The following is a 15,567-nucleotide window of genomic DNA, read 5'->3' as shown; positions in this document are numbered from 1 at the left end:
TACCTAAGAAATAGTCTCCCTTGTGCTGTTTCAGAGTCCCCTCCCTTCCTTCCCCTCTATTTGGATGGGCATTTCAGAGTCAGGCCGCCACAGCAGGCGCTCCATCCATTTACACTTGGGGATGAAAAATGAGCCCGGGGACTCCAAAGATATTGGACGCACCTCTTCACCGAATTTGCATTTGGCTGGCAATCCTCAAATCGAATGTATTAAAACGATTAAACACAGAGCCCTCTCTGCAAAAGCAGTTACCTGAGGGCTGCTGTTGGGCTTCTGCAGGCACTGCCAGCTCCCCACCTGGGAAACGGCCGCTGAGACGAGAGCGAGGGCCAACCAGCAGTTATAGAGGTATTTTTCTTGCATGCTAGACAGCGTTTTCAGCAAGTATCAATCAACATACCACGCTTCTCCTCTGGAGGGCTGAAAAATGCTCATCCGGCTCTCAGAATATTTAAGTTGTAATTAGAATTTGCATTATTTACTACTCACTTGTAAACCAAAGGGATACAGGAGGGATAAACAGACCGCTGGGCTTTTGTTCTCCTGTTTGACATCTTTGTGGATTCATTCTTGGACTCATCACCCAGTATAAATGCAGCAGTACCTAGGGGAAGGATTCCTGAGCTGCCGAGGATTAGAGAATACTAGCAATCCTGTAAGAGAGCGTGCTCACAGACATCCATCTTCTTTTTTTAATCAAATAACTCCAGAGAAATGCAGGACACCACCCATGCATAGCCACCTGCCTGGACTGAAACAGTGCCTATGATTTTTACAGCCTGATTCTTGCCATGCTGTGGACCTCTTTCCTGCTCTCCTTTAAAGTGCTCTGAATGACATTACGAGGACGTTTTTACCTACTCCACCATCTCATTGTGTATCCCCAGCAAGGCCTTGATGTAAATGGGAACCAGAGCATTTGAATTTGCCAACAGCTGGTCTATACACCACAAGCTAAACTCTTCGCTATTTTTGGAACCAAGTCAAAGGCATCTGCACTGGTGCAAGTTTTGCTGCTGCAATGCAGAGTTGGATCCCCCACACTTATTCTCAGACCAGAGGAACTCAGAGGGACAGCTAGCAACTCTCGCTACTCTCCCAAGAACACGGATATATTTTTTCAGCGTTGCTTTGCCTACTGTTCCTCCCTTGGGGCACCCTGAATGCAGTATCACCTACTTCGCTAAGCACAAATGACTTCCTCTTCTCTTCACTTTCCAATCTGATTAATCCAGTTGACTGCAGCTCCAGCATTTGGCCCTCCAAGCCCTTTATAGATGTCTTCCAAGGACCTGGAGGACCTTTCTTGTGCTCTCCAATCTCAGCAATTCATTCTCTGTAATTAAATTCTATTCAGGCCATGGCTGTTCAGACAGATGTATTAAACAGTGTCCCCAAATGTACCAGTTCAAAGCTTCCAATAAATGCAACATACAATTATTTATCAACAGAGATAAGTCAGCAAGAAACATGTGGCCTAATTCTGCTCTGATGAAAAAGATGTGCAAGATTCGTGGTGCACTAAAATTGGCAGCTGCAGGGAAATAGCTGAAAGATTCGATTAAGATGATTGACAAGGTTGTCCTGGAGGGTGCTGCCGACTGTAACCACATACCACAGACTCAGTGGAAAAGGAGATGCTGCCCCCTTAGCATGGGGAAATGATTTTTGCCTTTGAAGGACTGAGACTCTGGGCAGAGAACAGAGCTGTCCTCTAACCCATTGGAGATCCCATATGATGCTCAGTCTGATTCTCCTCGCCTGCTTGTTCAGTTCTTTACCTCTTACACAGCATGGGCAGGGATGGGATAAATCATCTCTCTCCCATTAATACCCGTGAGGCTGAGTACTAAAGCCCTGGGTCTTGTCTCTGATCATCTCTCCCATCACTGCAAAAATTTAACAGAAAGCTCACTCAGGTGAATGTAAAGACAGATTGTGACTTCATTGATCTTTGGCTTGGACACTATCCATGCAGTCCCCAGTCAGGCACTCCCTGATCACCATATTAATATCAGCAGGATGAGAGTGGACAATCAGATTTTTTTTTTTTTTAATGTCTTATGTTCTGTGATTCTGACCCTCCTGGTTTGCTCATGCCACAATAATTTCATCAGTTGTAACAAAAATGTTTGTCTGATTTATAGAAGCATAACTGGGGACAGAATCAGGCCTTCTAGTCAAGCTGATCAGAATCAATCTAAAACTCCAGAGTGAAAAATCACAAGGGAGATATAGATTAAAGACACTGGCAATTAACTCAGATCTCCTCACTGTTCCCAGGGAGACAGAAGGTTTATTTTGTTTTTTTCTGGGGTCACTTCAAAGGTCTCTGCAGAACAATTTCTTTTATTATGTCAAGAAATTTTCATCATAAAAATCCTTGTCTTTGAGCTCTGCCAAAATTTTTGCGAGTTCTTTGCTATAATCGATTCAAGAACAGTTTTTTGCTTTAGTGTCAGTTAAAAAAAAAAAAGAAAAAAAAGAATCATCTGGGGGGAAAAAACCCAACAGGCAAACTCCAACCCAAACTAATTAGTAAAGTTGAGCACTGAATTACTTTCTGTGTATTAGAAAGCAATAATGGCTAGTGCCAGATGGACTGCTGCAGACAGAAATCAACCTTGAGGTGCCACTAATCAATCGAGGAAAGTTTGGAAAATTACTGGGTGAAGTGAAGCTGAAACAATTACACGAACTGAATGCACAGCGTACAAAACTCCAGCCCAGCCCCGAGGCCTGATTTTTCTCACGGCGAGATTTCGCTTCTGTCATTACTTGAAGGGAGCCCATTTGTAGAGACAACGTCCCTAAACACAGGAACCAAAATCAGCATCTCCCACTTTGTTCAAGCCCCCTAAAAAACATAGCTCTGGCAAACAGAAATTTCCTTGGTGGTTGATTTCAGAATTGCAGTTGCTTGCTCAATTCGGTGCCTGGCCAAAGCAGGACATGACGGAAAGAGAGAGAAACCCAAGCCTTTCCAAACCATTTGAAGTGTTCAACTTAATTGACATCTATAATTTGCACTTGGCCTTTTTTTCTTTGGCCTAAATTGGGTCCTTTGGGGAAAAGAAGGGCATTACCTGCATCAAAAGCAATGACACTGAAGCCAACAGCAGCTCCAAGGACTGCCATCGTTATTTGCTTTTGTTTACTTTTGATCTCGTTGTTTCCCTGGCCCTGCTGCAACGGGGTTTTTTTTATTTCTTATTTTTATAAACCTCGTCAAGACAAGATCCAATGATATCATAAATTGTGGGAGCTATTAATTACTATGATGGTCTCCATAAAGTTCTATAAGGGCTTCAGTGTTCATTTCTGAAAGCTTCTTATCTATGTATTCTGCCCTTCCAGGCATATTGATTTGGCTAGCGAGCACTGACCGATGAATAACGGAGCATTCCTTCTCCATATGCAGAATGCTTGGCAGCTAATCAAATCCCTATTTTTGAAGTCAACTTCACAATTTTAATTATTTCCTCATGACACATGTTGTTAAGTAACCTCTGGTCAGAAAAACAGGTTTTATTATATTCTGAGTAATGTCCTTTGAACAGACGCTTTTCCTTTCACTTTGAGGGCCTGCTTACTTTCCAGAGAGATCTTAGCCATTCCTTTATAAATTGAGAGTCTTGCGAAGCATGCATCGGCTCTGAAACGTGGCTCTGCAAACCAGAAAGTACAAGGAAACTGTGCAACCTTGCATTTGTTTCTGATTTGTGACCTCTCAAATTTATACCACCACCTCTCAAATTTATTCCACATAAATGTGATTTCTGGTCAACGTTACCAGTTCACAGTGGATCTTGAAAAGCAGAGCGCAGCCAGCGCACAATGAAGTTGGATGGATCACTGATGCTGTTATTGGTGGCCCAGAACCTCAAGAAAGTGAATCTACAAGCTTAAAAAATGGCATAAAACCTGAACAAACTGTTGGTACAAAAGGAAGGTTAGCTGCCATCTCTCTGTTTCATGCTAAATAATGCAAGAACCTCATCCAATAGCAAAAAATCACTGATTTCAGATGACTCCTGCTTATAACAAATCACGTCTCAGGCCGTATTCATGAGGTTTGATTTACTGCAATAATTATCCTCTGTCTTCATTGTTTGTGTAAAGTATCTTATGCACAGGGAATGTATTTAACTGTTTAGCTTCAGCAATAACGAGTCCATTATCATAGAGAGCGCCATAAATCAGAGCTTCATAGCAGAGCAAAGCTGAAAGATGAAGAGTCTGCAATGAGAAGGGAATCGAAGCCAGGCTGAGCTCCTTGCGTACAGATGAGCGTACCATATAGCAATTACATGAATGACAGTGCTTCTCCAGACACCGCTGTCTGGAGCACAACAGCGGTTTGGGGTACTGGGCCAAATGCAAAAAAGCAAGGATTTTTCTTAATTGTATTGTTACACCTTGTTTCAAATTGTATTAGAGACTACTACAGACAAAGAGTGCCCAGCTTCAAGCACAACTAGTCCTCCGTGCAGGACTATGACACAAAACACATTTCAGGTGTCCAAGTGTCTAAGCTTTACCCATTCACGCTAATCAGAGTAGGGGTGTGTGTCTTGTTCTCCTGGATGGAGCCAAACCTTTGGGTCCCCTAAGCTGTGTACAACTCACAGTGCAAGGTGCAATAGCAGCAACTGATGACGGAGCAGGTTTGGGGCAATCAAACCAAAGTAGAATCACAGAATCATTAAGGTTGAAAAAGACCTCCAAGATCATCAAGTCCAACCATCAACCCAACAACACCATGCCTATTAAACCATGTCCTGAAGTCTACATATTTTTTTGAACACCTCCAGGGATGGTGACTCCATCACCTCCCTGGGCAGCCTGTTCCAATGCTTGACCACTCTTTCAGTAAAGAATTTTTTCCTAATATCCAATGGAAACCTCCCCTGATGCAGCTTGAGGCCATTTCCTCTCATCCTATCTCTTGTTACTTGGGAGAAGAGACCAAAACCCCTGGGGTCCCCTCTCCTGTCAGGCAGCTGTAGGGAGTGATAAGGTCTACCCTCAGCCTCCTCTTCTCCAGGCTGAACAACCCCAGGTCCCTCAGCCGCTCCTCATAGTAAGATTTCCCTGTAAGAATTGTTGATGCACCTCAAGACCAGTAGCTTTTTCATCACCTAACTGGACTCCAGATTAGGCCATGGTTTGCTGCAGGCACCCCTCCTTCCACTCGGAATAAAAGAATCTATGAGTGAAGTAGGATGAAACCCTTCCAAAACAGTTGTTTGCAGCAGGTTTCTGTGCCGCGCTGGGTCCCTCCAATACCACCCATAGTTTAGCAGGCCCAGACCTGGGATCAGGATGGCCTCGCTGACTTGTGCAATATGGGACAATTCCTTCTAGCTTTCAAAACAAAGGAGATTTTTTCAAAAGCAACTAATCCTCTTGGAAGCACGCTCTGAGATGCATTAAAGGGGCTGGATATTTTTAGATTGGGTATTCAGCATGAAAGCTCTTCAAATGCAGAAACCGATGTTTATTTGGCTGACCAAATTAAAAAAAGCAACACCAACAAAACTCAAACCCCATCATTTAGAGTGAAATATTTTTGGTGATCCAAAACAAATTCAAATCTAGTGATAAAGCATCATCTTGAAGTAGTGGAAATGTAAAGCTTAGAACTCTTTTCCCTTTTTTTTTTTTTTCTCCCCAGCCAAGACTTCTGGCCAAATTCAGCACAGATAAGCACTGTTGACACATAACATCGGTTTAAAGAAGGAGCCATTTGACAAAATGTCCATTTGGCCAGAAAATTATCTACTTGATGAACTCTGAAAACATGGGCACCCAATGTGACAGCTGCTTCTGAAAAACATGGTCCACAAAACTACATGTTGCACCCACAAATACAATTGCAGCCAGAAGCCCCAGGCTCTTCCTTCTGCTTCAATGTGCCTTTTGGCTGTTCCCCCCAAATATTTAAGACTAGTGGAAGAACAGAGGTTGCAGCAGACAGGCAAGCGTATTACTAGCAAATTGTGTACAATACTCTTGAGACACTGGGGTAACCGTTCCTGAGCTGTTATTTTGTAGGGAACTTGGTTGAGGTACCCCAAGGTTCCAGCAACAAAGCAAGAGAAACAGGCCCCCCAAAAGTCCCTATTAATATCCATCCAAGCGACAGCCCAGCTAAGAGGAAGATGTGCAAGTTGGAAGCAAGACAAATGACCCTGCCAGTTCTGTCCTGCCAGCAGGTTCCAGGATGGAGGTTTGTGCTTACTCTAAGGGAAAACAATGTTAGAGCTTCAGGTCTTGTCTCCTCAAACAAGTGACAGTAGAGACAAGGAGGGACTTCCAAGATCATTCTTGCCTCTGGCCATGGGATAAGTGCCTTGAAGTGCATGCCATTTTTCCTTTAATTCGAATGGAAGATATGGTTCCCATTACAGACTTAGCCGAAATATTTCCAGGCAAGTGAGAAATCCTCAGGGAAGGATTTCAATCACGATGAACAGAGGCTGAAACAATGCAAAGTGGGCAGTGGCTGCGGAACAGCTCAGGGCCCCAAACAATGGTGAAATGAGACAAATGAACCTTTCTCTTTCCAAACCTGCAATCTCCCCACAAGGCCTGCACCTTCTCAGCTGGCCCATCTACAGGCATGGTGCAGGGGCGGAGATCCCGGCAGGAGCAGAGTCAGCAACACGGAGACAAAACAAGCTCCTCATCAGCACATAGCACAGGGTCAAAAGGAATAAATCCTTGATTGGATTGAGATAGCTTACACAAGCTCCCAGGGGCTTTTTGGACAAGCTAGAGCACAGAAGGGTGAACTTCACATCAAAATGAATGGGCTATTTCAGCAGGTGGCTTGCAGCACCCGGCTGTCACCACCAGCTGTCCTACCTGCTCAGGTAGCCTGCCATCGCCTTCGGAGGAAAGCATCTGCAGAAGGACAAATGAAGGAAGAAGTGGGTGGCATGAGTTCCCCCACTTGCCCACCTCAAACTTGTTCTCTCTCCTGAGCTGGTCACCCACACCTTCATGGTTGTAACATACTCCTAGTTTTGGTGAGCCAGGGTGCAAAGAGAAGTTCTCCATCTAAGCACAGCATCAAGATAACACCTTGAACTCTTGCTGCTGCTGACAGTTCTTTTAATGCTGCTCTACTTCCAGACATCTTTCTTCAGAAGGTGATTCAGCTTTTCCTTTCTTGGGCATTCTTATCATGTCGTGTGCCTGCTGGGCTGTCTTCAGCTCTCGTGAACACAACCAGGCTTTTCTTTTTTTTTTTTTTTCCCCTGACAGCAGCAAGGGGGCTGCTGAATGCAAAACAGTCTCCTCTGAGAATTCCCTCGCTAGGGCCTTCTGATGATGGGCCAGAGATGTGTTACTTGGATGACTTGATTAACTTGTTAACCGAGATGTCTTCTTAAGCAAAATCTCGTAGCAGCAATATGCACTCAGAATAACGCAAGCCAGAAACAGAATCGTGAATCTGAGAGCTAGCATCCAAGTACTAATTTCAAGAGGGTCTTTCATTAAGGAAGCCCCTTAGAAGCTACTTCTGAAATACAACATGTGAAGAAGAGGCCATAGAAAAGGGAACTCAGCCTGCACCAGCAGTGTCAGAGACCCTCTGAACTGCCAGACAAATCTTCTCGCTTGCATTGGATGGACATTTCCTGACCCATCCCTGCAATTTTCTCCTGTACATTTGCTCTCAAAGTTCAGTCCTTCCAGCTACATCCTGGAAGGAGGCACAGGGGAACAGCTTGTTCCCTTGAGCTCGTCTTGGTTCTGCCTAGCTGAACGTTATTGCTCCCTCAACTTTGCCTTGCTAGTTTTGCCAAAAGCATTGCCTCCTGATGTAAAGCGCTATTATAGGTCTTACTTTTCTGGAAGTCAGACATGAAGTCATCCAGGCAATGGTTTGCAAGGTAGCCTAAATCTTCTTTCCAAATTGTGTATCTTACCAGCCGTCCAACCCCCTTTTGTTCTAATGGGGTTTCTGCATTCAGGCCTGGCCACGCCGAGACTGATGGTTAAGAAGGTGGCAGTGTTTTGGTTGCTCCACTGCGACTGTCAGTAATTCAAATTAAATTGGACTTTGGTTAGGTGGGTAATTCATCATTTGCAGTGTGACAACAATACCTGTAATTACTGCTCTTATTGTTGCGGCTGAAATTCATGTGCAATAAAGGGATCTTAATATCATGCCAAACCTCACAGTTAATTTAGGTTCCATCTCCTTTCATTTATTCTGTAATAAGCTAATTAGTTCACATAATTTGCCATTGAACGTGCCTTTGTAACAAATATATACATGAATTAGCCTATTACACAACAAATGAGGGGAATCAAAACATGAATCATTTGCAGGATTACATAAGGAATTATTATCCTTTCAAACACCCATGGATGCAGCCACCGTCTTTATTGCTTCATGATTTTATTATTTGCACTAGACTGGTTCTCATGTCCAATGCCTCTGACTTCTCTTCTGCTTGGAAGGTCAAGAACGCATTTCACCGTTTGGTACACCCCGCTGCCACCTGCCAGGTTACTTGCAAGTTCAGGATCACTACCATGAAGTTAAATGTCTTTCAGCTTGGCTGCTTAAATCCAAATTCTGGCAGCTGAAAGAGCTTGGCCGTACTGCTCGCCTCCTGCCTTGGCGCACCACTCGCAAGGACGTTTTGGAGTAGAGATCTTCAGATTTCCCCGTCAAAGTCTGCTTTGCCGTTTTGTTTGCACTCTGCACGGTATCAAACCGTGCCCTTGGAAACTCTCGGGCATGACTTGCAGGCACTGCGTTTGGAAGCTTCCTTCGGAATCTCACCTGTGGGGCTCATTTCACCAAGCTCCCTTCTGACAGCTCTGAAACCACGCTAGATTTCCAACTCATTTGGGATAAATCACAAGGGATGCTCTATCCAGCTGAGCCCTAAGATTGCCGTTACGCAAACTGGAGGCTTGCCAGACCTTGATGTTCAGTCCACCTTTATAACTCTTGCAAAGTACCACGTATTCATTATTCCCCAGAAGGGATCGGGATTTGGACCAGTCTCATCCAGAACACAGCAAAGTGCTTTCTGCCCAGTAATTCAATACCAATTCACAGCGAAGCTCCTGAGCTACTAAATCCATCAGTTCTACTTTCTGCACTACTTACTTGGAGGCCTCACCTAACTGCTGACCTGGTGCTACCCAGCTTCAACTATTAAATGTAATGAGAGCACAATTCAATAGCTTTATTTGTTAAATGTTCTCTGCTTACAGCAATTGTTTTGATTTAGCATCCAACCTCTTGCAGTAATGATTTACTCTTTCCATAAAGTTAAGCAAGCACCTTACTCCCAATAGCTGCTTCTTTACCTGGAGTTATATTGTTTTCAGCCTCTAAAAGCGAGCCCTTACTTCTAAAAGGAATAAAGATGTAAGAAGAGTTTTTGGCTGGAAACACTCTTTAGCATTTGGATGGCCCAAGCAGCACTAAAACCAATCATAAACCTCCTGGCGGCTGCCAAAATGATCTATGGAAAAAATATCCAACCTTGCCAGACACTCTGCTCTGCCCAAAGGAATAAGCTGAAGCCTCTGCTGTGGCTTGTGTGTTCTGCCTGGCTTACAAGTGTACATTTTTGGGCTGAGGAAATGAAACAGCAACATGAAATGAAAGCTCACAGCCTGCAGAAAGGCTCAGGAGGTACAAAGGAAGCCAGACCCCTCGAAAAGCACCTGCTTATTTTCGGCAAACCGGCCCAGGCGCTCTGCAATGCATTGCCCTCTGCCCTTTCTCTGGCAAGAGCACTGCTGCTCCGTGGTGGGAGCCCAGACAGGGCCTCCCGGGCACATCCATCAAGCTCTGTCAAAGAACTTTGCACGAGCAGAAAAAGAAGAATGCAAGTGCAGCCAGAGACCTATCTACTATTCTTGCTTTAGTTTCCCTCTTTCCTTTACGCAAACGCTCACTTCCAGTCAGGAATATTCAAAATTACTATGGCAGCACCTCTCTTGACATACTAATTCCAGGAAATAACCAAAGCTTTTTTAAAAACATAGCCTAGTAGAGACTCGGGATCTGTCTGAACCCTTCTGGATCTGGTTCTGAGCCTGCAACTCCATCAGCAGTGCGATTCGAGGTGTGCTACGGCGACAGCATGAGGGCAAACAAGATGCTCAGAGGAAGCAATCACTCCCTTACAACTCCCAGATGAAAACTGAAAGTTATGAAGCTTGTGTTGTAATATGAAACAAGAAGGAAATTCATAGATTAAATTTAGAGTAATTTTGAGTAATTATTCATCATTAACAAAACTAGGAGAACTTTTTCCTCTTTTAGGCGTAGATGTCACCTACCCTTCAGGAGGACGAAATAAAACAGGGTGTCTAGCCAAAAACATAAAGAAATTTGTATTAAAACCAGAAAGTGCAAATTAAAAATGGAAAACAGCACACGGATCATTTAAAATAGGCTAGCCCTAAGAGATCGTAGCCTCTGGGCTGCGTAGATGAGCTACCCAATGTTCCAGAGCTACAAATGCTTTGAAAATGCTTCAGTTGCTGGAGTGTTTTTGTCACCTGTAAAGGCTCTCCCCAGCCTGAACTAGAAGCACTTTGGTCTCTAGCGAAGAGCTGTATAGGTGTGGATCAAGAGACCCAAATTCCACAAGTAGTATCTCTTCACAAGTATTCCAGCCAGAGTGGACCATTAGAATTATTTCTTTCTCCCTCCAGCATACCACGGTAACCAGTATAACCCTGCAATTCTAAAATCAAGCCCAAACCATGCCGTCAAGCTAGTTCCCACGCTTTAGAATGATACTAAGTCTTGCTTAAGGACTTGGACAACACTCTCCATTTCCCGATACTACAGCAATAAATAAAGACCCTAACTCTTAAAAATCCCTGCGATTTATCCAGGTCTGATTTGCAGTGCTAGAACTCGCCATACTTTTGTCTGCCTCAAGAAGTATCTTCCTCCTCTTCTCAAATGCACTGAAAAAATGGCTGTTCTCTCCAAATGCTCTCTTGCAACATTTGTGCAGGTTACTGTCTGATTCATTTACTCAATGTGTCTTTATCTGCAGTTTCACGCAGGTGCAAACAAATTCCTTTCTCCTCTGATGCATCTATCAAAACCTTTCCAAGCAAAAGATGAGAAAACAAAAAAGAAACAGAAAAATCTTTAGGAGAATCCTACCTGAAAAATAGCTATCCAGGCGTATCCAATATTATCAAAATTGATAGCTCCGTTGTGTGGGTTTACATCCCCTGCCATGCATACGTTGTAATACTGGTTCCAGTTTATGCAGGCATTTCTGCTGCTGAAGTCAGGGTTGTATAAACTTGGGGTGTAGGAGTCCATGCTCAAGGTGCACTCCACCTTGTACTCCTTCCTGTTTGGGATGTTGGAACATTTCTGCATGCCGTTTTCACGATGCGATGAGCAGATGAATGGATTCTCCTCTGCTTCGTCTGTCCGGTAGTACGGATGCAGGAAGGTAAGGTTGTATGTCCTGGCGGGGGAAGAAAGAGAAGGATGAGAACAAACGATGCACCCCTTGGTTTCAGCAGCAGCAAAAGGCGCTGGTTCCTGTCCCTGGTTTGGGTGTGTTATTTCTCCTTTGCCCTTCAGCCCCATCGGACCGGGGACAGCAAGCCACAGTCGAGAGATCAATCCCTATCTTCCTCTACAAAGCTTTTTGCTTACGGCATCCTGTAAGGCACCAGTGATCTTTCAGTTAAAAATCAGCCTGAGCTTTCCCAAGCGAACAGGACAGTTGAAACCTGAAATGAAAGGGTATACAGAGAAAAATCCCAGCAGGCCAGGTGCTTCCCAAAAACCTAGGGAACCTTTTGTTTTCATCTAAGGGTTTTAAGATAGCTCTTCTGATGCTCAGAACATGCTTCAGAACAGCTGATGGCAAAGCAGCTTTCCAATAAATTTGCCCCCAAGCACCTCTCCGGGATGAGTAAGCTGAACTTTTAACAAGGCGAGACCCAGCCACAGGCCGTCTCAAATTCCTTCTGTACTTACATGAGAGAAGAAAGAGCCCACATTAATGGGAACTGTATGCTTACTGCGTATCTGATGTAATTGGCCTGGATAAAGTTTATGGCTCTGTTACAGCTAAGATAAGCAAGTGCTCTAATTGCAGCGTGGCAGGGACGTGCCCTTCCCCAAGCCACGCTCTGGGGCAGATCAGCCAGCAACCAGAGCCCAGGACTTTTAATGCTGCTTGATTAGCATGAGGGACACCCACCGGCACCCACACTGCTAAAGCCCTGCTCCAAATAAGAAGGTGCCAAGTCCTAGAGCTGACTTTATCTGCTATGTTCAGAGCTGCAGGGATCAAAGTTGCTATATGATCAGTCAGGAGATAAGGGAAAAGGCAACACACAAATTACGGGACCAAGTGAGATGTGGGTAGAAGATAAGCAGGTAATTCTCCGAGACAGGACAGATGGTTTTTTATGTGTTCCTGAATGTACCTAACTATTGAATAAATTTGGTTCTAATGAGTGTCAAACTAGTGTTATTTCATACAATTGCTTGAAATTGCTCCCCAAAACCCTTAAGTCGAGCAGGAGTCACTCAACAACTGCACTTCAAGGAGAGAGCAATTGCTGCAGGGCAGAGCTGAGGGGAAATCAACCCTGAACAACTTTCCTGGGGAATTTGGTTCTCCTCCATCCACGAATTACTTGAGATGGGTATAGAGCGTTCATCCAGCTTCAGGAAAAGGCAAAGAGTAGCACATCAGAGGAATTGGGCATTGCTCGCCAGTAATGAAACGTATTCACTACCTATTCCCCTCCCATTGCACAGTGCTCCCACACCTCTCGACAACACTGTAGTATCTCCCTCCCAGTTTCTATGCCTTAGATTCAAGAGACAAGAAACTTGAAAAATGTTTTTCCTCCAGGACTGCCTAAAAGCTTTCTCCTTCCCCTCCCACGAACTGGTTTCACTTGGAGGAAATTTCCATATAAAACAAGCTGAAGAAAAGGCTGAGTGCTACACTGGCACAGTGTTTGCTAGAAGATCAGATACTACAACCAGCAGAGCTTGTCACACAGAGGGGGGCACTGCGGAGGCTTATGAAGGATTAAAACGCACCGAGGCTCCGGGATGTGTCTGGGAGCGCTACAGACTGTGGGCAAAGACAGCTGGGGAGCTTGAGAGAAGAAACAGATGGAGGAGAGACAATTGAGAAGTGACTTCTCCTAACTCACAAGTGGCAGGCAGAGCCCCGGCAGCTCTGTTTTGGCCTTAGTGGGTACGCTGAGAGGGGTTCAGTTCAGATGCAAAGGGCTCCTGCACCCTCAAATAAATGTGGTGGGGACACCCCCCCCCACCGCCTGGGACATCTCCACTTCAAGCCACAGTGCCTGCCTGAGCCTGCTCACTCAGGGAGGTGCTGGGAGGGCTCTGTACCTCCATGAGATGTGACCCAGCCCAGGGCAGAGCCATCCCAGCCCCATCAACCTCATGAAGGCCATTTTCTTCTAAAACCTTCATGCTTGAGAGGCCATGGCTGCATGTCTCCTTAGCCTTCTCCCAAGGAACTCAATAGCAGGTGCTCAGTAGCTCCAAAGTCTTTCAAATGGGGCACTGGGATCAGGCCTTTCCACACCCTGTGGTGGTGACAGGGGTCTAACACCCCCAGAGCCCAGACCAAGCCTGGGCTATGCTGTGCACTGCAAAGTACAACAAAAATACAGCAAAGTAGCATGGCCACAGGACTCTGGGGTACGACCGGCTTCCCCGGGGCCGACTTCCCCACTTCTGAAACCAGGGCTTTGTGGGTTACAGGCAAAGAGTCCCCAGGATGATGGCAGGAGAGGTCTCATTTGGTACCTTCTCATCAAAGCACCTGGACCTCCAGCTCAGGCTCAACAGATCTCTGGAGCTCTCAAATGCCCAGTGTGACAAGCCATGCAAACTTAAAACTTTGTCTTTCTGGGCAGCTCAAAGCCCAAACCTGGTGCTTGCAGCAGAGACAGCCACAGAAGGGAATCTCAGACAGCAACCTGCAACCCTAAAACGACACATTGGAACCCCCAGCCTTGCAAAACCCCCATGTGATCTTGGGAACATCCCTTGCTCTTTCTCATTTCCCTTCAAACAGTGCTGATCAAGGCTCTTGGATCTGGCTGTTTCCAAACTTCCTGGATGATCACATCCAGGAAAACTTGCTCCAGAGACAGGTGGAGCTGTGAAACGCAGCAAAAACTTATTTCCTTCACCACCCTGGAAGCAACACCCCACCACAACACCAGCAGCAGGAGTTTCCTGGTCACAAAGACCTTTTGGCAGCAGACAGGATGGGAAGGCTCAGCACAGCGCAGCTTGTGGGCCAGTGTAATTAGGATTCTACCCAGAGCAAAGCTGGACTTGCAGGGGGAGATGGACCATCTGGAGGGATGATTGTGTAATTAGCAGCTACGGCTGCACAAGCTCCTTTCCTGGGAGCAGTTTTGTGTTTAGATGCAGACATACACATGCCCACGCCAAGAACACTGACCGTGGAAGAAGTGCTCAGACAGAAGGGCTGACGCATCAGCGCGATGCTCCACTCCGACCTCACATCCGAGCTGCCTCTCCCACCACAGCAGAATACACGCAACATTCAGCCCAGCAGGCGACTCTGCAGCCGCCTGCCCTCCCAGCTGCAGGACTCTGACACATCTCCATTGTCTCAGATCCATCATCTTTATTTCAGTCCCCAGAGCTGATCCCTGCTCTCCTGCTATGCCCACTCCAGCTGGGCAGGCTGGCCAGGGACACAGCTAGCCAGAGAGCAGCATGCCAGTCAATTCTGCTGAAGCCCAGGTTTGTTGGAAGGAGGGGATGCAGCCAGACTGGGGACCTACAGAACCAATCCCCCTCCCATGCAATGCTTCTCTACTCACTACACTTTGCAACTGGAGAAGCCCTTGACGAGCCACATACACAGATCTGAGAGGCTGCACATTTCCCATGAGTCACCGTTTAGGAAGCCTTGGGCTGAAGGAGAAATACTGCCTGCAGACACAGCGCCCTGGGCTGTCATCTAATAAGCTGCGTAGAAAAGATCTGGGCACAAACCCTCCGGAGAACCAAAAGAACGACACACTTTGGTGGCTGGAGGAGGAAAAATAGAACAGGAAAACAAAGCACAGCTTGACTGTGAAGGGTGGATGAAGCTTGATTTGGTTCTAGTGCTGCCTGACTGATTTTATCCTCCCTTTTCTCAGTCTTTCCCATTTTTGCAACTGTCTCCCAAATAATTTACAAACTAAGAGTCCTCCCTATGGCAGGCCAAAATCAATCACATGGGGGCCGCTTTCTGCCCAGCCCTTTTCATAGAACCATCTAGGTTGGAAAAGCCCTTTAAGATCATCACGTCCAACCGGTAATCTAGCACTGCCATCCCACCACTAAACCCTGGCCCTAAGCACCTCATCTACCTGCCTTGTAAATACCTCCAGGGATGGGGACTCGACCACCTCCCTGGGCAGCCCATTCAAGCCCTTCCCTCATGGGCACAGAGAGACCACAAGCATCCGTCCAGCCGGATGATGCTCGGCCGTCACCGGGCTCAGAAGGACAGG

The 15,567-nt window shown here is 45.8% G+C and overlaps 1 protein-coding gene across 1 annotated transcript in view; it reads right to left on the bottom strand.

The window, feature by feature from the left end:
• LOC104135730 (voltage-dependent T-type calcium channel subunit alpha-1H) overlaps positions 1–15,567 on the bottom strand; it is a 126,499-nt gene that overhangs the window by 91,718 nt on the left and 19,214 nt on the right. The window contains 1 exon segment of the mRNA XM_035889125.1: positions 11,171–11,486. Coding sequence (XP_035745018.1) covers positions 11,171–11,486 — 316 coding nt within the window.

Source organism: Egretta garzetta, unplaced genomic scaffold (genome assembly GCF_000687185.1).
Source record: "Egretta garzetta isolate BGI_Z169 unplaced genomic scaffold, ASM68718v1 scaffold42, whole genome shotgun sequence".
NCBI classification, from domain to species: domain Eukaryota; kingdom Metazoa; phylum Chordata; class Aves; order Pelecaniformes; family Ardeidae; genus Egretta; species Egretta garzetta.
Note: the sequence above shows the minus strand (reverse complement) of the source record. Positions and strands in the feature narration are given on the sequence as shown.